The sequence below is a fragment of the Tasmannia lanceolata genome, unplaced genomic scaffold, assembly GCF_043159265.1.
Source record: "Tasmannia lanceolata isolate RefF3 unplaced genomic scaffold, GAP_Taslan_0.1 ptg000002l, whole genome shotgun sequence".
NCBI classification, from domain to species: domain Eukaryota; kingdom Viridiplantae; phylum Streptophyta; class Magnoliopsida; order Canellales; family Winteraceae; genus Tasmannia; species Tasmannia lanceolata.
The window spans coordinates 44,731,969-44,756,786 of NW_027518679.1; the positions used below are offsets into that span (position 1 = coordinate 44,731,969).

Here is a 24,818-nt window from a genome sequence, read left to right on the forward strand (position 1 = left end):
AGTAAGGATTACTTAGAAAAGCCATTTCAAAAGTGAAGCCATTGGTCTTAGCCCAATTCCAAACAAACAACCAATGTGTAAGGTAAATGACTAAAAACACAATAATTTCAAAAATTTGAGGAACGATAGATACAAGGGCGCCTTTGCATAAAGAGCAGGAAAAGGGCCCTTGATTTGAACCATGTCATTAAATCGAAGGTTACCAAAAATGATGTGATCCAATGAAGGGCCCTTTTCCGGCTCTATGCAAAGGGGCTCTTGCATCTATCATTCCTCCTTTAATTTTCTTGCTAAAACGAGGTCTGATAGATCTAAGGGCTAGGATCATTCGATCAAGTTCCGATCAAATGACAACTGGTCTCAATCACCTCCGGTCCTCTGCTCCTCACACCCAACCGTCGGGATTCTTCTTCCCCTTTTCTCCTCACCCCTTTTACTTATTCCCCTCCTCCGGCGTACCTTAGCACAAACCCTAATCCCCCTTTCTCCTCCATCCAAAATCCCACCCTCTCAATGAAGGAATCTACAGAAAACCAGGGTGCGCAAAACACCACCCCCACAACCCGGCCCCACCACCACCACTACACTCCAGCCACCACCACTCGCGAAGATTGTTGGAGCGAAGGCGCAAGCCAAACCCTAATCGAAGCATGGGGCGACCGTTATCTCCAGCTCAGCAGAGGCAACCTCCGTCAAAAAGACTGGAAAGAAGTAGCTGACGCCGTTAACGCCCGTCAAGTTGCCGTTAACAAACCTCGAAAAACTGATATCCAATGCAAAAACCGAATCGACACTCTCAAAAAGAAATACAAGCTTGAAAAATCCAAACTCGCCCCCTCAAATTGGCCTTTTTACACCCGCCTTGATCTCCTCATTGGTACAAACCCTAACCCTAACCCTAAAAAACCAAACCAAACCCCTAAAACTCCCTCCTCTGTTACTTTCACCGTCAAACGCAAACTCCCCTCTCCAAACCCTAGCCCTAACCCTAATGCGATTCTCGCCTATTCGGCTGGATCTTCCTCTAGGATGAACTCGCCTGGATCTACGGATAGTTCCGGCGAAGGGATTCCGGCGTTCAGGGAGAATCGGCCGGGTTCTGATTCGCCACCGCCGGAATCTTCGTCGGGTGTTCCGGCGTTTAGAGAACTGGCTAGGGCGATACTGAAATTTGGGGAGATTTATGAGAGGGTAGAAAGTGCGAAACAGCAGCAGATGATGGAGCTTGAGAGGCAGAAAATGGAGTTTACTAAGGAGCTTGAATTTCAGCGAATGCAGATGTTCATGGAGGCGCAGATTGAGCTTGAGAAGATGAAGCGCCCTAAGTATAGTTCTGGCACTGGTGAGTTTCGCCTAATTTAGGAAATATTATTGAAAATCAGATGTATTTATTTCTATCTATGTTGATCGCATTATAATAAAGTTGTAATCTCTATCATTTATGATTATGAACGGAAAATCAAGGATGTTTTAGGAGATTTGACAGTCTCCAATAGGTCTACAATTGATAGAACACTGTTCTATCAAAACAGAAATTAAAGAAAAAGAAGAGAGAAAATAGAGAAAGATGAAGAAATCAGGGAGTTAATTTGAGGAAACTCAGGCATCCAATGTGCAAGAGCACTGAAATGAATATTATTTCTTGAGAATAGCCATACGACATCTACATGGATTTATAGAAATCTATGGTAGCAATTAAGGAAATAAAATCAGCAGAAATAGAAAGGCAAAGTAAGGAAACCTAAATTATGGAAATAACCTAAAAAGAAAGAAACGTAATATTCCTCCGCCCTTAATTTCAACCTTGTAATAAAGGTTGAATAGTAATAAACTCCGGGAATTTACGCTGGAGGAAATAGTAAGGCTCCCACGTGGCATCTTCCATTGGTAAATCTTTTCATTCCACGAGAACCTCAGTCAGTGCTCGATTATTGCGCTTGACAACCCGTCGGTCCAAAATGGCTTGTGGTTGTGTTTTAACTTCACCTGTTGGGGACGTGTCTGGCAGGTGACTTTGAGGAATCACATGTGGTCCTAGCTTCTTTTTCAAACATGACACATGGAAAACATGGTGTATTTTTGAGCCCTATGGAAGATCTAGCTGATAAGCAACATGTCCAATACGCTTAAGCACCTTGTAAGACCCATAAAAACGTGGAGAAAGTTTCCTGGAAGCACGAACATTAATGGACATATGTCGATAAGGCTGTAGACGCGGGAATACCCAGTCACCAACTTGGAATTCTCGCTCAGTTCGATGTTTATCTGCCTGTTGCTTCACGCGGGCTTGAGCACCTTGTAAATTATCCTTAAGAATCTGCAGCACACAGTCTCGATCGCGTAAGTCATAGTCAACTTGGTGCACATTAGAAGACCCATGGGTGTAAGAAGTGACAACAGGTGGGGCACGCCCATACACAATTTTGAAAGGTGTCCTCTTTGTAGCAGAGTGATAAGTCGTGTTATACCACCACTCAGCCCAGGGTAGCCAACAGACCCACTCCTTGGGTCGATCACTTGTGAAGCAACGCAAATAATTTTCTAAACAGCGATTGACTACCTCAGTTTGGCCATCGGTTTGGGGATGGTATGCAGTACTCATGTTCAGCTTGCTCTCCTGCAAGCGAAAAAAACTCTGTCCAAAACTTGCTAATGAACACTGGCTGCGATCACTGACAATAGATTGGGGCATCCCATGCAACTTAAAAAATATTATTTATGAATACTTGCTCAATAGTAGCTGCAGTGTATGGGTGAGATAAGGAGCAAAAGTGAGCATATTTTGTAAGACGATCAACGATGACGAATTTCGCACTTTTCCCATGTGAAAGAGGCACGCCATCAATAAAATCCATGGAAATATCGGTCCAAACCTGTGTCGGAATCGGCAAGGGATGAAGAAGACCGGGGCTTGCCACCGTCTTACCCACTCCTTGCGAATATCATCAAGGTCATTAAAGAGCGGCATCGATATGGCTACAAGTGACACATTCTCCGGTATACGTGATAGTGCGTCAGCCACCACATTTTCAGCCCCCTTTTTATAGATGATTTCATAGTCATAACCCATCAACTTAGAGACCCATTTGTGCTGCTCCATGGAAGAAATCTGTTGCTCCGTTATGTACTTTAGACTCTTGTGGTTTGTCAGTATTTTGAAATGCCGACCAATCAGATACGGCCTCCACTTTGTGACTTTATGGACGATAGCCATCATTTCCTTGTCATACACAGACAACTCGTGGTGTCTGGGGCAGAGGCGATGCCAGAAATTTTGCACAAGGGGGGCAAAATTTGTAGTAATTTTTTTGGTCGAGGGTACCGGAAGGGAATCCATGGGAACACACACAAAATTAAGCGCCTCTGTAATCATCTACAATAAATACCGACTCCCTTTCATTTCAATTACTTCCATGGTGTCGTTCCTTTGAACTTTCTTAGGTATCTTGGTCCTATGTCAAAAGGATATCTCATCCGTAAGACACGGCTTACAAAAATTCAGTGGTTTAACTTTTCTTGGATTAATTGACGATTAATGGATCTAGGGGCCAGGATCATCCAATCAATGTGGGTGCAACGGGAATGGGCCATACTCGTGAGCCGATCAGATCAATGGATCTAATCCCATACTACACATGGTGAGGAGCCAGAAGCTATATGTTAGTTTGGATGTTGGTGGGTCCCGTAAAGATAATCCCAATCTTCTCTCTCAGTCGAAGATGTAGTTAAAGCTTATCCCAATCAATCTCTCACTGCAGTGCAACTAAAAAATTGCCTTAACAGGGTTAAAGCTAACTTATTAAAGAGGAAAACCGTCTAATTATGGATTCTTTTTTGGAACGAAAAAATAGCATATAGATAAATGATAAAAGTGGGAAAGCGACAAATTAGGGAAGAGACGGATTTTATTGCAAGAAAAATGCTAGCTTGGCGAATTTGTAACCAATCATATCCAGAGTACATTCAAGCGGCTAATTAGCCACTTGAGGCTAGCATTCCTCTAAAAAATAATGGTATTTTTTTTCCCAAAATTTAAGGGGGGCAATTGTCCCCCTTCCCTTTCATGTGCCATCGCCCCTGGTCTGGGGACAAGGCCTTGCTTGTAAATGCTAAGGGATGACCCTCTTGCATTAGTACTCCACCAATACCGATACCAGAGGCATCACACTCTATCACAAAAATCTTGTTAAAATTTGGCAAGGTGAGAACAGGTGTAGTTGACATTGCCTCCTTTAACCTCTCAAAAGAAACATCAGCATCCGCTCCCCATTTGAAGTTGTCCTTCCGCAATAGAGCGGTTAAGGGCGCACTTATTTTGCCATAATCTCACACAAATTTCCTGTAATATCCTGTCAGCCCAAGAAATCCCCGCAATGCCTTGATTGTGGTCGATTTAGGCCACTCGACCATATCTTTGATTTTTGAAGGGTCTGCTGCTACCCCATCCTTTGAGACAATATGACCAAGGTACTCAACCTCAGTTTTCCCAAAGCTGCATTTAGATCGTTTAACAAAGAGACAATGCTCCCGCAGGAGGGTGAGAGTAATCCGTAAATTTTGCAGATGATCTTTCCAAGACGAACTGAATATGAGAATATCGTCAAAGAAAACTAAAATAAACTTACGGAGATATGGTCAGAAGATGTCATTCATAAGGCTCTGAAAAGTGGAAGGAGGATTGGTGAGTCCGAACGGCATCACTAAAAATTGATAGTGACCATCATGAGTTCGAAAGGCTGTCTTCGGAATGTCCTCCTCGTGAACACGAATCTGGTGGTACCCGAAGCGCAGATCCAACTTAGAAAAATATTAGGCACCTCCAAGCTCATCAAGTAATTCATCCACCACTGGAATTGGATACTTATCTTTGATGGTGGTGCGATTCAATGCGCGGTAATCAACACACATCCTCCACGAGCCATCTTTCTTTCGCACTAGTAATACAGGGGATGAGTAGGGGCTAACACAAGGCCGAATAATACCAAGTGCTAACATTTCACGTACAACTATCTCGACCTCAGCCTTCTGTATATATGGATAGCGGTAGGGTCTCACATTCGCAGGACTACTGCCCGGAAGAACGGGTATGCGATGATCATGCGAGCGCTTAGGAGGTAGCCCCTTGGGTTCTTCAAATAATTCAGCAAATTCTAAGAGAAGGACCTCCATTTCCTCAGCTTCTGTGGCAATTTCAAAACTCTCAAGTCTTCGCAGCTGCACAAGGAAGGCCTCATGCTCTTTCTGTACCAGCTTTTCCATACGATGATTGCTAATTGTAGTTACACTGCCTCCACTTTTGTCCTTAATAGTGACCCTTTTTCCGTTCAACGAAAATTGCATGATGAGTTTGGAAAAATTCCAAGTAATATCTCCCAAAGTACGCAACCATTGAGCTCCTAGAGCTAGATCACAGCCATCTAGTGGCAATAGGAATAGATCGGTGACTAACTCCTGATCTTGTACGGAAATCTTCATATTGGGGCATTTTCCCAAACTAGTTAAGGTTCGACCATCTGCTATCTTAACCTCAAATTTATCAGAGTGCTCCACAGGGCAAGAAAGTCTTTTGGCAACCCACACGTTAAGAAAATTATTTGTACTACCTGAGTCAATTAAAATCGTCACAGGCTGGCGTTTGATGTATCCATTGATCCGCATAGTTTGGGGAGTAGAATATCTCGCCAAGGCATGTACATAAATAGCAACTGTATCACCATTACCTTCTTGATCGGTATCCTCGTGATCTGATTCACCATCGTCCTCAATGTCGGAATCATCCACGGGCTCGATCATCAGCAATCGCCTTTGTCTACAACGATGACTCTTGTGCCACTTCTCATCACAATGCCAACATAGCCCTTTCGACGTCCGATCCTTGAGTTCTTCTTCCGTCAATCGTTTCACCGGGAGGTTATGACCCGTAGATTTGACAGGACCATCTCGAGGCCCATCTGGAGGCCAACTAGTAGAGCCTCTATATGAATGTCGACTATCTTCATTGAGTTTTTCCTCTTGCAATCGTGCATACGAGATAGCCGATGTCATCGTGCGAGGGTGATACATCTTGACTTCTCGTTTAATGTCTGGACAAAGTCCTGCTACAAACGTTCCGACCAACTGTGGCTCTAACCAGTCCCTGGCTCAGTTAGAAAGTCGTTCGGAGCGGCCTTGATACTCCAAGACAGTTGTTGTTTGGCATATGTTCGCTAGCTCTCCATGAACATTTTCGTATCCAGAGGGGCCGAAGCGAACTAATACACCCTCCACAAACTGTTTCCAAGAAGGAACTCCATGGCAAGTGGTTTCAAACCAATCGTACCATTGGGTAGCATCGCCCTCGAGACTGATGGAAGCAATTTCTACCCTGAGGTCCTCCGCCGACTAATAGAATCGAAAATAATGTTCTGCTCGGAACACCCAACCAATCGAATCACTATCATCCCATCGCGGAAACTCTACTCTAATGAGGGGAAAATTTTGATCTCGAGCATTATAATTTCCGCCTCCCCGATTATCTCGTTCGTTGATTCGACGATCATGAAAACTTGTAGCGTCTTGTTCAGGCCGATCCTTGTGCACAATAGTAGATTCAGACACAAGATCAGGTCTATCTTTGGTGGTCATCACTTGAGGAGGATTCGTAATTTGGAGACCAATTCTCCAAACATCTTCATTATTTTTTCTTCGAAAGCTTGGAATCTCAGATCGAACTTCGCTTCCAAGGCTTGATCTTCTGACGAACCATTCTTGTTCCCGGCAGCCATGGAATAAGCCTTCAAATCTTTGATACCGAGCTCGTTCTTTTGAAGACGCGTCAGAGGCATCCACCAGGAAAGTGCTCTGATACCAACTTGATAGAACACCGTTCTATCAAAACAGAAATCAAAGAAAAAGAAGAGAGAAAATAGAGAAAGATGAAGAAATCAGGGAGTTAATTCGAGGAAACTTAGGCCTCCAATGTGCAAGAGCACTGAAACGAATATTATTGCTTGAGAATAGCCATACGACATCTACATGGATTTATAGAAGTCTATGGTTGCAATTTAGGAAATAAAATCAGAAGAAATAGAAAGGGAAAATAAGGAAACCTAAATTATGGAAATAACCTAAAAAGAAAGAAACGTAACAGCAATTTCTTCTTTTTATCTTGTTTTTTTTACCTTTTCTATGTTGAAGAAAGAAGCCACGCGACTTTGATTTAAGGAGTCTTGTCAAACTCAATTTTTTTGTTATTCTTTTTCTTTAATATTCTTGAATTGTGTACTATCAATATCTGTATTTGATCTGAAGGGTTTATTTCTTGGGATTTGGAATTCTTTTCTGTTGGGAATCCATATTATTTTATTTCTTTCAAACTAGAGCTCTTGAAACAATGCGTAGAGAAATGAATAGGGATGTATCTTAGTTACCTAAGACTAAGCTCATTTATGATTCAATATGTTTTGCTTTCAACAAGAAGAGGATGAAATCCCCTCTTGCAAGTGAAGTTTTGGTCATTGGATAGGTAAGCAAGAGTTAATATTGGTCTTCCCTTGGATACAGATCTTGGAATTTTGGCTTCTTTAGCAGGTGAAGCCATTGCCTTCTTTCACTGTGCTACTATTTAGATGAAGGCAAAGATCTGGAATTTATAAATTTTTTGAGGAACTTACCTAGAATGTGATGATATAATTGAGATAAGTACATTATTCTTTCGTAGTCTTCTATGTCACTTGATTATGGGTATGGGTGTAAGTACAAGGCAGATATTGGTTCTTAGAGACACCAACTTAAAAAAGGAGATGAGATGGGTATTGCCGTATTGGTATCTATTCATGCACATCAGCATCCATGAAAGGAGTCATGTGTACAACTAAGGTGCGCCTTTTTTTTATGCTACGAGTTTTTTTTAGCATGATCTATCGCAAAAAAGTGATTTCGTAGCATGTTAAAAAAATCAGGCAAATGAAAAACTAAATACCTATTTTTTAGTCCTGTGACAAAGTTGCATGCCTAGTGCTATGTGATGGGTACAATGTGCATTTTCTTACCTAGTTTTAGGGATCTCTGTTCTTCCATATTGTGGTTTGATATGAAGTTTGATGAACATTGACACATGAGAACTTTAAGAAGAGTGTTGTGGGAAATTGATGCCTTTTATGTAGGTTTTAGAGATCTGGTGGAACATATTCTATGGGACCTTCTTTTACCTTTCAAAAAAAAAAAAAATTATATGGGACCATCTTGTGATCCAAGATGGATCAAATAATTGGATCAGGAAGGCACGAAAAATGGCTTTGCTGAGATTCTTTTTAAGGGAATCTTAAGTTTCTAAATATTTTATTGAAGGAAAGGCATGTTTCAATGGGTACAGTTCCTTAACCATAAGCTTGTAATGGCTTTGCTGAGATTCTATTTGGTGGGTAAAAGCACTTAGGGGTTGCAGGGAGGATGGTTTGCTCAGTGATGAAGAGCTCCAAGCATTCACAATTCCAACTAGGGTCGCCATGGTGGAATTTAGGACAAAGGATGCTACAAGTTCTCAGTTGGAAATTCAGTTACAAGTTTATGGTGGGTTCAATTGCTCCAAGGTGGTATTTGGAAGCGAAGGAGTTATGGGGACTATTAGTATGTTAGGATAGGATTGAAAAAGTGATTTGCTCGTATTAGGCTCTTAATCCCCTTCAGGCCCAAGTTCACTTCAACATCCAATTCGCTGCTAGAGGCCGGTTTCGAGATGCTTCTACTCATTGGCAAGAGGGCCTTGATGATTCAGAATTTTATTGTTGGCGACAAAGCGTAACTTTTAATTTGTTTCTGTTACATCTGTCATTCCTTTGGGTTTGTGGGTCTAGGGAAACACAACTCACAAGGGACAAACCTGGACGTCAGTCTTGACAACTATGTCATCTTTTTTTTTTTTTTTGAATGGTCAACTATGTCATCTTGTTGGGCGCCTAGTTTGATGCGTCCTATTCTAAGGTTCTAAATGCCTATAAAGGGAGGCATGTTTTCCAAAAATGGTTGCGGAGATTTGGAGAAGAAAAAAATTCACTGTGGCATCAAATAATTGTAGACAAATATGGGAAGGGTTGGGGGTTGTGGGAGAGTAGAAATCCATCTGTAGGAAAAGGCTTGGGGTGCATGGAGGTCCATTTGTGAGTCTAGGCCATTGTATGACCCTTGGGTGAGATTTAGAGTGGGGAGGGGAAGGGACAGTACTTTGGGTAGATCTTTGGTTAGGAGAGTCCTTGTTATGCCATGCATTTCTGAGCCTTTACCTTTTAGCAACCGATAGGGAGGCTAGGGTGTGTGACTATATGGAGAGGGAGGCAGATGGGGGAGTGGTGTGGTCCATTACCCTTAGGCGAAACCTCAACGAGTGTGAGATAGTCAGTTTTTCTACCCTTTCAACTTGGCTTTATGCTTGTTATTGTTCTCCTAATGAATCAGACTGTAGAGTATGGGTCTCGAACCCCAATGAATCTTTCTCGGTTTGCTCTTTCTTTTTTAAGGTTGGCCGCTTTGAATAGAGAAGCATCTCGTTATGCTAGGATGTGGAAATCTTTGGCCTCTCCCAGAGTGGTGGCTTTTACATGGACGGTGGTGAGGAGGATCAATACCTGTGATCGGCTAAAAAGAAGGAAAGTTCACATGGTCTCTTGGTCTGTGCTATGCAAGGAGTGTGAATAGCCCCTAGACCACCTACTAGTCCATTTCTCCTACTCCTATAGGCCATGGAAGAACATCATTTCAAGCTTTGGCTTATCATGGGTTTTTCAACGTTCTATAAAATCTATTATCTTGGATTGGAGTGGAGGCCCTTTTGGCGAAGTGGGTCAATCTTGTTGGAGACTAGTGCCTTATGTGATTGTATGGCATACTTGGAAGGAGAGGAATAATCAGATTTTTAAAATTGCCCGAGAAGATGGGGACGGACTTTGCTAGACATCAAATTTGATATTATAGCATGGAGTAGAGCCGGCAATGAATTATCTCCTTAATGTTGTAGATATCCTTGGAATTGGAAGGTGATCATGTTAGAAAGAAAGAAGGAAAAAATTTCGCCGAAGTGGTGCCCTCCTTCGGGGTGGATAAAGTTAAACTTTGATGGAAGCTCCAAAGGGAACCCGGAGGGCTATTTCGGGATTCAAACGGCCTATTATATTGTCTTACTCCGGACCGGCCGACATTTGTGACTCCAATGAAGCGGAGGCTAGGGCGCTAGTATGGGGGATGAGATTGTTTGCAGCCAATAAAACTGGTACCCTCATCATCAACAGTGATTCTTCCAATGTAATCTCTTGGTCTTGTGGTAAAGCCGCGGGTCCTTGGAAGCTAGCAGACATCATTTTGGCAATTAGGGTTCTCGATCAACCCCAAGTTCCATCACATGAGGCTGTCTGCGAACAAAGAGGCCAATAAGCCAGGAAAAGAAGGGGCAGACAAGGACGGTTTGTCGATAATCCAAGCTATCTCTGATTCCATCCAATAACTTGCTTCCCTACTGAGGGTCGAGGCCTACAAGTTGCTGCTAGAGATCCTGAAGGGTGCTGATATGCACAGAAATTCTTTGTTATGTCTGTGTGGCTGAGAAACAGATGCTGTTTGGCGTATTGGTTCTATCGGTTGGTTCAGGGAAGGTAAGCTTTGAAGGCGTGCTTCGAGTCCAGCTTCAGCCGAGCGAATAAGGTGTGCTTCGGGTGACATTTCCTGATCTGAAATTTCGTTAGTGAGCTGGTTCGGTTCGGTCTATCCCTTAACTTAACCGAGGGTGGGTGCCCTTCTTCTCGATAGAATGACCGTGAGATTGACGGAGTGCTGATTCAAGACAAGCATCCAGTTGTTGCCTTCGAGAGCAGGAAACTGAATGAGACGGAGCAGTCGCATCCTCGTAGCTTCCAAGTAGTGAGTGTGGTTTTTGGGGGGTTTTGCCTTCTGCGGCCTCCTGTGGTGCTATCTGTCTATTTGGGGGGAGTGGGGACATCTTGTTCCACTCTTGTATTTGCTTTGTCTTCATTAATAAAGTTATCTTTCGAAGAAAAAAAATCCAACCACTTTCAAATAGATAAATATATGGTCCATCATCTCTTCTTCATCCTTGCATAGGGTGCCTATATTAGTATGCCCCTGGGAGTGGTGGCTTTTACATGGACCGTGGTGAGGAGGATGTTCAATACCTGTGATCGGCTAAAAAGAAGGAAAGTTCACATGGCCTCTTGGTCCATACTATGCAAGGAGTGCGAAGAATGGACCACCTACTAGTCCATTGCTTCTACTCCTATAGGCTATGGTAGAGCATCATATCAAGCTTTGGCTTATCATGGGTTTTTCAACTTTCTATAAAATCTATTATCTTGGATTGGAGTGGAGGCCCTTTTGGGGAAGTGGGTCAATCTTGTTGGAGACTACTGCCGTCTGCGATTGTATGGCATATTTGGAAGGAGAGGAATAATTAGATTTTTCAAAATAGCTCAAGAAGATGGGGAAGGACTTTGCTAGACATCAAATTTGATATTATAGCATGGAGAAGAGCTGGCAAGGAATTATCTCCTTATAATGTTGTAGATATCCTTAGGAATTGGAAGGTGATTATGTTAGAAGGAAAGAAGGAAATTTGTTTTTGAAGTGGTGCCTCATCCTTCGGGGTGGATAAAGTTAAACTTTGATGGAAGCTCCAAAGGGAAACCGGGTCTGGCAGGTATTGGAGGGCTATTTCAGGATTCAAACGGCCTATTATTATTTTCTTACTCCGAACCAGCCGGCATTTATGACTCAAATCAAGCGGAGGCTAAGGCGCAGTTATGGGATGAGATGGTTTGCAACCAATAAAACTGATCCTCTCATCATCGATGGTGATTTCTCCAATGTAATCTCTTTGGCTTGTGGTAAAGCCGCAGGTCCTTGGAAGCTAGCGGACATCATTGTGGAAATTAGGGACTTAGTGATCTTGGTCAACCCCAAGTTTCAGCACATGAGACGGTTTGCGAACAAAGAGGCCTATAACCTAGCAAAAGAAGGGGTAGACAAGGAAGGATTGTCCGTAATACAAGCTATCTCTGATTCCATCCAGTAACTTGCTTCACTGTTGAGGGTAGAGGCCTAAAAGCTGTTGCTAGGGGTCTTGAAGGGTGCTGATATGCACTGAAATTCCTTGTTATGTCCGTGTGGCCGAACAATAGATGTTGTTTGACGTATTGGTTCTATCTACTGTAATCACATCCTCATAGCTTCCAAGTAGTGAGTGCGTTTTGGGGGGTTTTGGCCTCTGCGATCTCCTGTGGTGCTATCTGTCTTTTTTTGGGGGGGACATCTTCTCCCACCCTTGTATTTGCTTTGTCTTCATTAATAAAGTTAGTGATGTAGGACCGGGAAGAGAAATAAAAGAAAGAGGGAAGAAGAAGAAGAGAAGAAGAATAAGAAGAGAAGAGGAAGAATAGGAGAAGAAGAGAAAAACGAAGAATGGAGGAGAAAGGGTGAAGAAGGAGAAGAACAAATCTGTAGAGGGGTGAAAACCAATCTATTTTTTACTCATCAAAACTAATTAAAGCTCCATACATGAGGCCTATACATAGGCAATGGAAATAAAATTCCATAGAAAATAAAAGCCCTAAAACTAAAACATGAAAATAAAATTCCTAGAAACTAAATAACATGGAAAATAAATCTCTAAAATCCTAATGGGCAAATATGCCTCTTATTAGCCCTATAATCTGCATCAGTTATCTTTCAAAAAATAAAAATAAATCTAAGCCATGTTCCAATAGATAAATATATGGTCCATCGTCTCTTCTTCACCCTTGCATAGGGTTCCTATATTAGTATGCCCCCCTCCTGTTCAGTTTGTCCAAAGTATTAATTTTCTAGACTCTTGGAGGAATCGGGCTTTCCATATCTTGTTCCACTTCATTAAAGGAACTATTTCCTTCCAAGGAAACCAAAAGATAACTACACTAAAAAAGTGCCCCCACGATTAGAAGCCCCCTTTTCTTTATCATCTTCAAACTATGAATTGAAGGGATATTTTACTTTATTTTATTTTATTCATTCAAAAAAACAAAAAAAAGGGTAAGAAGACACAAACTTTTCATCTTTTAAATTCCTAGGGTATGTTTGGATGCGCTACATAAACTCAGAGAGTAGTGGAATAAGTAGTCAAAAGCGAGGAGACAAGCATTGGATTTGCTTGGAATTACCTCGGAGACTAGGGGAATAAGAAGGGGTGCCATTACCTTGGGGTGCAACTTGGGTCGGGTCGGGTTGAGCTTTTGCTAAAAAAATAATAGGAATGAACCTGAACCCGACCCGATTTTTAGGCAAAAGCTCAACCCGAATTCTAAAAAATCGACCGGAGTTGCACCCCTACCATTACCAGTATAGAGAGAGAGAGAGAGAGAGAGAGAGAGAGAGAGAGAGAGCACCATTCCCAAGAGTTTTCAACCAAAATTTTGGAGAACTTGGTTTGAAAGCTATGAGCGGACACGAATTCCACCTCAGCAGACATGCAACAATTACCTAGGAGACATGCGAAGGTGTCTCTTGGGAGTTCAATGCAATAGTGGCAATCAAACGAGGAATGGCATCCCAAATTCAACCAAAATGCCAATGGCTGCCGAGATTTTGTGCAACCAAACACACCGTATAGAATACCCACCCAGTACCCACATGCTAAACTCCCACCCAATATCTCATAGTAATTGGAAATTTTAATCCTTTTGCCCCACACAATCCTATAGAGGCCTGCCTATAAAAGCTTCTCTAGAAATAATATTTCTTAACCAAATATCCTCGTAAAACTTTATACCCTTGCCATCCCATCCTTTACCTAATCCCCTCAAGAAGACATTCCAAACATGACTTGTGGACTTCCAAGCTCAAGTGTGTTTACCTCTGCTAACTTTCTAATGCCCCTCTCACCCCAACTCTCATAATTCTTGCAATGATTTTCCTCAATGAAGTTTCTTCTATCTCACGCTTACTCCTAGAGCAATGTTTGTTTTTTCCATAGTAAGGAAAAAAAAGTTGATTAGTAAGTTAGCGCCAGGTTAGAAGATAAAAGCAAGAGCTGGGCTCATGGTGGAAATTGTGAACTATTTTTCTAGGATGTTTACTTTTGATTGGGGAAACAAACCTTCAATTCTTTTGACTGCCCTCAACTCCCCAATGAGGAAGTCATCTTCCTCGAATCTCGATTTTATATAGATGAAGTTCATAGAGCAGTCTTCAGCTTAAACAAAGATAATGCTGCAGCTTCGGATGGCTTCTCCCTATTTTTTTTCAAGAATTTTGGGAGGTCATTGAATCCAATTAAATGAAGGTGATGGATGCATTTTTCTTCTATCATATGACAAAGCTTTTAATGCCTCTTTCATTTCTCTGATTCCCAAAGTCAAGAATGCAGAAGATATTAAAGATTTTCGTTTTATCAGCCTGATTGGAAGCATTTTCAAGAAAATTTCTAAACTCTTAACTATCAGGCTTAAGCGGGCTATGCCTCTCTTGGTGGCAGCTAGTAAAAGTGGTTTTGTCTATAGGACAAATCATTGATGACATAATGGTGGCCAGTGAAGTTATTGATTCAACCATAAGCCACGGATCCAAAGGTATGCTTCTCAAGAAAGATCTTGAGAAAGCATATCATAGGCTTGAATGACCTCTTTTGATGTGGTCTTTGATGAAAATGGGGTTTGGTCTTAAGTGGGGAAGTGGATCGAGTGGTGCATCTCCATTGTCCATTTCTCTATTCCTTTTAATGTAGGTTTGCTATTTCAAGGCTTTGAGGGGTCTCTGGCAAGAGGATCCTCTATCTTCATCCTTTACACATTGACATCTGGGAGTATTGGTTACATAATGTCTAAACCTGGGAAGATTGGTTTTCTTAAGGGCCTGGAGGCATGTCTTGGCTGCTCCATTATTTCTCATCTTCAGTATGTTGACGATACTATCATTTTCTAATAGGCTTCGCAAGATCTCACACTCTCAGAATCATATTTTTCTTATACCTTGTCGAGGAGACCACTGGGCAAAGAATTATCATATTCGAATCTTTAGTCTATGGTATTAATATGGATTTCTTTGAGAGTGAGTCAATTGCTTCTGTGCTCAATTGCTTCCCTACCTATCAAATATCTTTGCCTTTGCCACAAAAATGGAACTCTCAATCAGCATGTTTGGGATCCTATGGTTGAAAGAATTGAGTCTTGACTTGAATCTTGGAAGACCAAGTACCTATCTCTCCCCAAGAGGATTACAATGCTTCAAGCATCATTATCTACAATCTCAACTTATTTCTTCTCTATGTACAAGATCCCTACTGTGGCAGTTTTAGGAATTTCTTATGGAACGGTGGCTCCACTTTCGAGAGAGTTCATCTGATCAATTAGGAGACAGTTTGCTGTCCTAAGGCTACTGGGAATCTTTGTGTAAAGAAGGTATGAACCCAACATTTTGTGCTTACAGGAAAATGGTGGAAACCTTTCAATAATAATGATGAATAATGAGTCAGGGTTCTCTATTCTTTTTTCTTTTTTTTTTCAATGGCAGCCAGTGTTCTCTATTCTAAATACTCAAAACCTAGTATGTTTCTCAGGCTTGGGGAGTAGGTGGATGATGAATATTCCTTTTATGGAGAAACTGGAAGATGGTGTTCCAATGCTTCTCCTCCCACCTTTCTTCTTGAGTGGGAAATTATCAAAATACCTTCTTCTAGTTGGATAATTGGTGTGGCAAGCCCCCAGAACACACTCTAGAGATATTTTGTAATGAAAAAAATTGTGTATTTTTCGTGGTTGAGTGAAACTTGTATACTGGGGTTGTTGGAGTATTATTTTTTTCAAAAATAAATTTTTTCTCAATTGTGAAAGGATTAAATCCATGAAATGACATTTTATGGATTAATCCGTGTGTAAATGCATCTTAGTTAATGCATTTGCACTTTAATGCATGATAATTGTAGAAAGGATCAATAAAAAATAAAAATAAAAATATACCTGAACTTTGGACTCGACTTTCTCGGTCGTGTGCTTTCTCTTTTAATATATTTCACCATTTCAAACAAAAAAAACATAACTGAACTTGGGTGTTGAACTGAAAATTTTGGAGAGATATTGATCCAAATTTTGGCATTTACCCATGAACTCATGCAATCTATACATTGTCGGTGTAACATATCGGTTGGCATGATCGAAACGCTACCAACATGGTATCAAAACCAAGGTTTTAAATTTCGGTTTCAGAATGGGTTTCGGTACTCACCGAAACCTAATTTTTTGACGAAATTTCGAAATTTCATTCAAAATCACACGAAACCGTAAAAGTATTTTTTAATCCTGCCTGAAATTTCGGGGAGATATTAAATAACAAATCAATTCCAGATTTTTTGAGCGAAATCCCTTGAATTTCGACCGAAATTTCGCTCGAAATAATGTAACGTTTCGATTACAGTCGATTTTGATTTTGGTATTGAGTCGAAATTTAAAACCTTGATCAAAACTATCGAAATTCGATCGAAATTTTGTAGAAAACCAAAATTATTTGTGGACTTTGTCAGGGTTCCGGGGATACTGACGTATGTCATCTGAAAGTTTGGTACGATGCTGATATTTTACTCTTACATATGGTTGGCACCACAACCACACTTCATAAGGCTCTCTTTTGGTACTCATATTGAACTTGGTTGTACTTGGGTTGTACAAAGTCTCCACTAACTTTTTTGGTAGGTAAGTTGGGATCTAAACCTGCAGCCTCTAGATTTAGGCATAAAGGCTTGACCAACTCAGCAACATGCTCAACCCCAACCACCAACTTAAGGTTTTCATTAGTGTGTCAATATATTTTAGCCGAAAGATGCTTGGGATTTGTCTATTCAAGTGCTTTTAGCCTAATGATGTGTGGGTTTGGTTATGATCTATGCAAATGCTTGAGGCTTTTACTGATGTTATCCTTGAGAAATGATGATGAAGATACTTGGAACATCGATAAGGCATGTGGTCTTGAAGCAGAAGGATAGGGCATGGTCTGAAAGCCAATGAGTGAGTTTTTTGAGACAGGAGCTCAAAGTTGCATCAGTTCATGAGTTGGCTAGGGAAATCTACCACATTCTTTCAGAAGTTTCTAAATCTTTTTTATGCATTGATTTTATTGAATTACTGCTGTACTCTTGTCTTATGTATCACGTAAGCTATGAGCTCCATGTAAGGGCTATCTAGATTGGATATTTTATGTTCCATGAGTTGGCATGTTGGGATGCACAACCTTTACAATCTTATCTCTGAATAGTCTTAAGAGTGTATGTAAGTTGCATTTGCTAGGGATTTCATTCACTCAACCAGGTTAGAGGTAGAAGGTTAGAGGGAGGGAGGGAGGGGGTTTATGTTTGGATTTCCATTGAAACTCAAAGTTTCAATTTGCATCATTGATGAGGATTGGGATTGTTGAAGAGTATGTAAGGGTAGTTTAGGTATTACTTGTAGGAGTGAGGGTATTATAGTCTTTGTATTCATGTTGCCCTAGATGGGCTTATATATACATCATTTACATGAGGAGCTCCCTAGTGGAGACTCTCCATCCTTCACTCCTCTTCTTCTTCCTCTCTTCTAACTCTAATCTCATTTCTAACATGGTATCAGAGCCAAAGGTCTCGAGTTCAAACCTCCCAGATAGCAAAAATCCACATGTGATGGTCGGCCCAAAGTGGGACCACATGTGCCATGTGTTTGCCAAGTGGGGCCACACGTGAGGGGGAGTGTTAAAGTATAAAAGATAAATAACGCCTTTCTCCAATAGCTTAAGCTTTCGGAGAAGTTGGTAAGTTAACATGGTATCAGAGCCAATGGGCTGATCCTTCAAGAAGGAAAGAAGAAGAGTCTATCTCCCTCCACGCCATCATCTGTTTCTCTTGTATCTCTCTCGTATCTCGTTTTCCTCTCTTTATCTCCCTATAGTTTCTCCTCAAATCTTCCGTAAGATCTCTCCCCCAAGAGTCTCTCGTTTTTCTCTGTTTTTGTTTCAAACCCCTAAAATCTCTCTCTGTATTTTCTGTGTCGTCGTTTCTCTCTCGGCAAAACTCATTTTCCTCGGCCGTATTTACTCTCTCTTTCTCTCATTTGGGTTGTCGTATGGCTTGTTGTCTTCTTGTCTTTCATCCTCATTGTGTTTCATGTCTTTTGTCTTGCTCTCCAAGGCGCCCACCAAGTGTTTGATAAAATGTCTCAAAGAGGTTTCGTGCATTGAAAGTCTTCTTTTCATTTCAAGTTGAAGGTCTTCGGCCTCAACTTGAGGGGGAGTATTGACTTGTACTATTTTTCTTGTTGTCTTGTATTGTTTCTTGTGGTTCTCTTATTATTTTTTGTTGATGTCATCTCTTTCTTTACATTGTCTTCTATGTATTGTTTTCCATGTCTTTTATGTAGTTCTTCAAAGCACACACCAAGTGTTTGCTCAAATGTCTAAGAGAGGTGTAGTGCCTTGTTTCTCTCCGTTTCTTTATCTTCTTCAAGGCTTCGATGAAATGTCCGAGAGAGGTGTGGTGCCTTGTTTCTCTCCTTTTTTTTCCGTTACAAGTTGAAGGTATTATGACCTTCAACTTGAGGGGAGTCTTCTCAAGTTGTTCTCATGTGGTTCTTTGTGTCTTTTCTTGGTGGAGTGTTGTTATGTTGTTGTCTTCTTGAGAGAGTGTTGCTATGTTGTTATGCTGTTTTTTTTTATGGAGAGTGTTATCGTCTTCTCTTTATGTTATTTGTTCGTCCCCTTGGTGATTATTACCGTCTTTCTTATTTTCATGTCCCTTCATGTTGTCCGGCTTTATGCCTTATCTCTTCGTTTGTCTTGATACTGTCCTCCTTGTCTTGTCATCTCCAAGCTCATGTAGTTTCGCCCGATGGGGAGTGTTGTTGTGCTCCCTAGTCAGTCTTTGTCTTCTCAGTTTTATGCCTTCTCCCCTCTTTTCTGGGTGATGGCTTCCATATCCATCGTTGGTAGGCTCTCTTACAGGCGACGGTCTTTTCCCGTCGACCTCTCTTTTCCGGACGATGGTGTCCTCATCGTTGGTTAGCTCATTTTCAGGCGACGATGTTCATGCCGTCGACCTTGTCTTCAGACGATGGTTTCCCCATCGTTGGTCAGTTATCTTCTCTATCATTTTCCAGGCGATGGCTTCCATTTCCATCGTTGGTCGGCTCTCTTACAGGAGATAGTTTTTTCCCGTTGACCTCTCTTTTCTGGGCGATGTTTTCCCCATCATTTGTAGGCTCTTTTCAGGCGACGATGTTCATGCCGTCGACCTAGTCTCCAGACGATGGTGTCCCCATCGTTGGTTGGTTTATCTTTTCCCTCCTTGTCTTTAAGCGACGATGTTCATGCCGTCGACCTTGTCACCAGATGATGGTTTCCCCATCGTTGGTTGGTTATCTTTCTCCTTCTTTTCTTCTTATCTCCAAGCGACGGTTTTCCCGTCAACCTTGTCTCCGATGGTTTCCCCATCGATGGTTATCTTCTCTTGGCATTGTACTACTTTGCCGATGTTCGTTGTGAGCGCCTTTGGTGTGCCTTTTTTGCTCAATGGATCGCTACTATTTCCCTGTCGAGGTGCTTCTGTTCGATCCTTCATGGTTTGCAGCTTTGTTCACCGGGCTCTCATTCAGGAGGAAGCCCTGTTCTATTTGCTCTTGTCGTAGTGCTGCTTCAGGGGGAGCTGTTCCTTTTTTGTGGCTGCTGATCTCTACGATTGTACTCTCATGGTGGCCGTTATCTTTTATTATGTATTCACCACACCAGCTTGAGGAGTGATATACCAAGCTGGATATGTGTTTGAGCTTATTGTAATTTTTGTTATCTTTAGTTGCTTGTTTTACTTCTTTGTAGCAAGTTGGAGTTCCATAGTATATACACTCCATCTTGAGGGGGAGTGTTGAAGAGTATGCAAGGGTAGTTTAGGTATTACTTGTAGGAGTGAGGGTATTATAGTCTTTGTACTCATGTTGCCCTAGATGGGCCTATATATACATCATTTACATGAGGAGCTCCCTAGTGGAGACTCTCCATCCTTCACTCTTCTTCTTCCTCTCTTCTAACCCTAATCTCGTTTCTAACAGCGATCATAATTGAAATTTGGAATCTTGCCTTAAAATTAGTCCCTAATTCTTGGCGAAGCTTTATTTTGTGCATTGCTTTAGGTACATTGGCGTAAGCCAGTTGTATCTCCTTGATTTTTGTGGAGTAACATCATGGACATTTGCTTTTCAAAAAAAAAAAACATAATGGACACTAAATGTTGATGGAATTTGAATAAGTGGGGTTGGGGGTTGAGGAATAACCAGATTAGTGGGTGGATGGTTGTTATGGACTTTTCAAACTGGTTTTTGCTTGAAAAATGATTTTTCAGATTGAAGAATCGATATATTTTTTTGAAAATTGACAATTTCATTGATACTATGAAGATTACATTGGGGACCAGGGGTCCCGACTTGCATTACATAGAATCAATTAAGGGTGGCTAGGAGCATGCTCCTAGACCAGTAAAAAGCCAAAATATGATCTTCTGGGTCAACCACTACAACGAGTTTTACACTTCCATGCGCTGTCACCCTGCCGAATACCTATTCACTTCCCTTTCGAATTCTTCATCTACTACCGCAGCTGAAAATGCCTTCACCAGTCCCCCTTCCTTTCCTTTATATTGCACATTGGTCTCATTTTAAAGTGCCATATTTGTGGACCCCATCAAATCATAGCTGTGACCTGCCACGACACTCAGATGGGGGAGAAAAAGAGGAGAGAGAGAGAGAGAGAGAGAGAGAGAGACGAAATAGGGGAGAGAGATAGAGACAAAATAGAGAGACAAGAGAGAGAGAGAGAGAGAGAGAGAGAGATGGGAGAGAGAGACGAAATAGGGAAGAGAGAGATACGGGAGAGGGAGAGACAAAATAGGGGAGGGAGAGAGAGAGACGGGAGAGAGAGATAGAGACGAAATAGGGAAGAAAATGCCTCCCTCCCTAGGGTTTCCATCGACCTAAGGAGGGAGCTCCAAAATCGCCTAAAAAATCGCCTTCTTTTTCTCAGAGCCCTTTTTTGCTTCTTTATCCGTTGAAGAATCGATATATCTCTCAGGAGAGATCAGGTCCAGACCAGAAATTGTAGATGCAGGTGGGTGAGGCCCCCCTACACTTGAGCCATCACAGAAGTGACAGAGTCAACCTCTTGTCGCACAGTTACATGCAGCTTTCCAGTTTGAGGTCAATAGTGATGGCATCTGAAGTGGCTATTTTATAGGCTATGCTAAAAAATAATAATGCCATTAAAAAAAAAATAGTAATGGCATCTGAACCTGGGAGAGTGATGGCTCGACGAAGAATCTAAAGCTGTTGGGGCTGGATTGTTTGTGTACATGTGCCTTTTAGCGAAGTGACCATGTTGCTGGTTCGTTTGCCACATGAGGTCAAGAAATTGCCACTTCCAAAACATTACACAATCCTGGATTTATATGGAAGCTTGATATCTGTAAAGGTGAAGTTTCCTTTCTGTAAGCTATTTCCTAATGGTTTGAGAAATGATTGGACTCTATTAAAGATATCAAAGATAAACGTGGAGCAAAACACATTTCACTCGAAGGTAAAGAAGAAGAAAATCACATCCTCATTGTCACAAACTAAAATAATGATCTTTGGGAGAATATGGGGTGTAGGATACACCAGTGCAGTCATCCAATGATGGAGGTCTTAGGGAATTCAAATTGCAAATTCTATTGGGCCTAGATGTTACTGATGACCAAGAACATAGACATTAAGGCAGTCTTGTGCCATATCTTCCGAAGTCAAGGCTTCCCATGTACTTTCTTTTACTAACCAACTTGCTCGTTGACTTGAAAAGAGACAAAGAATCAATTGTTATTGGCACAGTTGCTACTCGCTCCATTATGTGATTGAATTGGGGTTCTTAGTCTTCTTATCTTTGATATTACTCGGAGCCAGAGAAGGGAACCTATGTAGCTTTTTATCTTCATCTCATTTTGCTCCATTTTATGAACTTTATTCCATTCATTATGTTAACTGAATTGTTGATAAGTTTGATGTGTTATTTGATATGCTGTTTCCTTTTTGTTTTTTTTGTTTTTTTTTGAAAAATTTGATATGCTGGTTCCTATTGCTTTCTTGAAAACCATATCTCATTCAGTAGTCTCAATGTGATGCTGATGTTACTTTGGGCATCTATCTCATACATTCCCATCACCTGGTCAGATGTAATCTGTATTTTGTTTCTCTTAAGATAAGGATTAAGATGCACCAACACCTGGGTATATTTTTCCTTTTTTGGTACATTAGTTGGTTAAGGCGGACAGGAATATAACAGCAGGAGTAGATGTTCCTCATAATGAGGCACCTTCTACCCCTCAAACACAGAAGGTGTTGGTGCCATTCTCTGGGCATGTTCTATGTGTCATGATGATGGTACACTTAAAGATTTCTCTCAGATAAAAAGAAGACTCTACCATATATTTACGGCGAAGTTCTAGGAGAAACAAGATATCATGGTAAAAAGAGAGATCTACTTTTGGAATGCATTGTATGGAAATCTCTTTTGAAGAATTTGATATACTGATGCATAAATAAGCTTGTATTTAACATCCTGATTGTCTTGTCTTTCTGCTAAACTGACCTTGAAATTTCAGTCTAATACATTCTCAACCATCATTACTTGCATCAGGGAAGAAGTTGTAACTTAAAGGTGATTCCAACCCTCCCTGTTGGAAGTGAGCGACAACTAGATGTTTTTTGCTGAAGCCCTCTCGAACCTTGAGCACCAGATGACCCATACAAGATGTTGGTGATTAGGGTTAGTATTGATTCTACATACAATCTTTGTTCTTTAACTATGGTTTTTTTGTACATACTCAGATTGTATAACTAGAGGGGTCTTTTGTTATCATTTAGTTTAATTCTAATAAGCATACATTTCTCATTTGCACATGTGTTTCATTGTTTTCCAACAAGAAGCTGCATATGTGCGAAGTGCAAAGGTTAGTTTCTCATGATTGCAGGTTATATGGATGACACTGATTAGTAAAATCGGTGGACACGGATGCAGCTCCTCTTTTTCAAGAGAGAAGAGCCCCCTCTTTGCATCAAAAAGCCATTTCGTGGCTCCTCTTCTTCTATAGAGAAGAGCCTCTTTCATAGCAGAATTTATCTTATTCATTTAATTCATATGAACCTCATATGAGGTCGCACTTATCCCCTGAAAAAGACGTGCTACAAAATTGCTACTGCTGAATTGCCATGATATAGTGATATCTGCACTCTTTTCTTGTGATGATGACACTCTTCACTAGACAAAATGGACATCCCCAATCTGTGATTGTCTTTTACTTAGATCCTATAACTAGTATCCCTTTACACTTTTTTATATATTCTTATTTCTAATTGCTATTAATTTCAACATTGAGCAATGTGAGATCTAAGGTGGGGCTCATTAGATTATCTATCTTCAATGGCTATCAAATTCACTCTTGGACAATGTGAGATTTAATATTAGGCATATTTGACGATTTGTCTCTAATGGCTATAACACACTATAATTAAGTATTCTCCATGTCTCGCTATTCCAAAAAAAAAGGGAAAAAAACAAGAAAGAAAGAAGTGTTTCTCCTTGTCTCATACCTTTCTAACTAATTTCACATGGATTATGCATGCTCAACATTTCAGGACAATGCATGTGCTTTCTACATGAAAAAACCACTAATAGAACAATGTATGTACTGCGAAAGAGCACGAAAGATTATCACTTAGTCTTTTAGCATGAGTATTGCTGCCTATAAAAGTTTTCTTTCTCTCTGTCTACTCACCTTTATATAATTTGGTTAAATAGAATTAGAAAAGATGCAAGAATGCAAGCGGTCGTTGAAGCAATTTTATTAGATCAACTGAGATATTGGAAGAAATCAAAAAATCATCGAGTCGCAAATGGTAAGTTCAAATATAATTCTTTTTTTTTTTTTTTTTAGCTAGATATTTTTAATTAAATTATCCATACAAAAGAGTAATCACACGCATAAAATGATTTATGAGAATCATTCAAAATATTAAAAAAAATGATTTATGACAAACTAGTGGTGGTCAGAAACAAATTAAATAAAAGAAGGCATGTCATTGTTATGGGAAAAAGGTAAAATATCTTTGATCTTATTGATTCTTTCCTTAGAATGCATGATTGCAACCAGTCTAACCCTTGCTGATACCTCATTTTAACCCTCACCTGAAATGAATGAAGTAAGCCAGAAGGTGTGGAACCATGTAATTGTGAAATTAAATACATGGTATAATACTTTTGAATTGCTTGTTTGCTCAAACTGGTGACATGTTTGGATGCTTTCATTTCATTCTTTGGTTCCCCACTTTAGGAACCATATGAATAATGGAGAAACTCCATGAAAGGAATATCAATGATTCATATAAATCACTTAAACCTCATATGTCTCGAATAAACCCAACGAGTTATTAATAATCCTGTTATACAGAAAAAATCATTTCCCACAAATTTAGGTTTTTCGGGCGTTAGTCAAAAAGAAATTTCCTCCAAGGAAAAAAAAAAAAAAAAAAAGAGGAAAAATATATAAAACCTGATGAAGGTGTTATTTCCCTTTCTGGGTATGTAAATATTCCGTTTTTCTAAGAGTGTTTTCTTTCTTTTCTCTGTGAGATATATATTTAAATTACGTATATGTGGCTCTGTATGTGTGTGTGGATCTGCTTGTTGCATTAAGACAAAAATAGACTAGAGTCGCCTCCTGGGTTAGGGCCTAGGATCCATAAATGACTATGATGCCCGCATAATCTTAGATTGGATTC

The 24,818-nt window shown here is 40.6% G+C and overlaps 1 protein-coding gene across 4 annotated transcripts; it reads left to right on the forward strand.

Annotated features, from left to right (window-relative positions):
- Positions 1-306: 306 nt before the first annotated feature.
- On the forward strand, positions 307-23,393 carry LOC143874877 (trihelix transcription factor ENAP1-like). 4 transcript variants are annotated; one of them, XR_013249573.1, is made up of 3 exons: positions 307-1,342; positions 22,683-22,806; positions 22,968-23,393. XR_013249573.1 is itself a non-coding variant. In XM_077376924.1 (2 exons), the coding sequence occupies exons 1-2, from the start codon at positions 514-516 to the stop codon at positions 22,689-22,691; spliced, it is 843 nt and encodes a 280-aa protein (XP_077233039.1). In that variant the 5' UTR covers positions 316-513; the 3' UTR covers positions 22,692-22,932. The 4 variants fall into 4 exon arrangements, 1 of the variants encoding a protein (XP_077233039.1); XR_013249561.1 differs by having other exon boundaries at positions 315-1,342; positions 22,678-22,806; XR_013249567.1 differs by having other exon boundaries at positions 315-1,342; positions 22,678-22,806; positions 23,012-23,393.
- Positions 23,394-24,818: the final 1,425 nt, after the last annotated feature.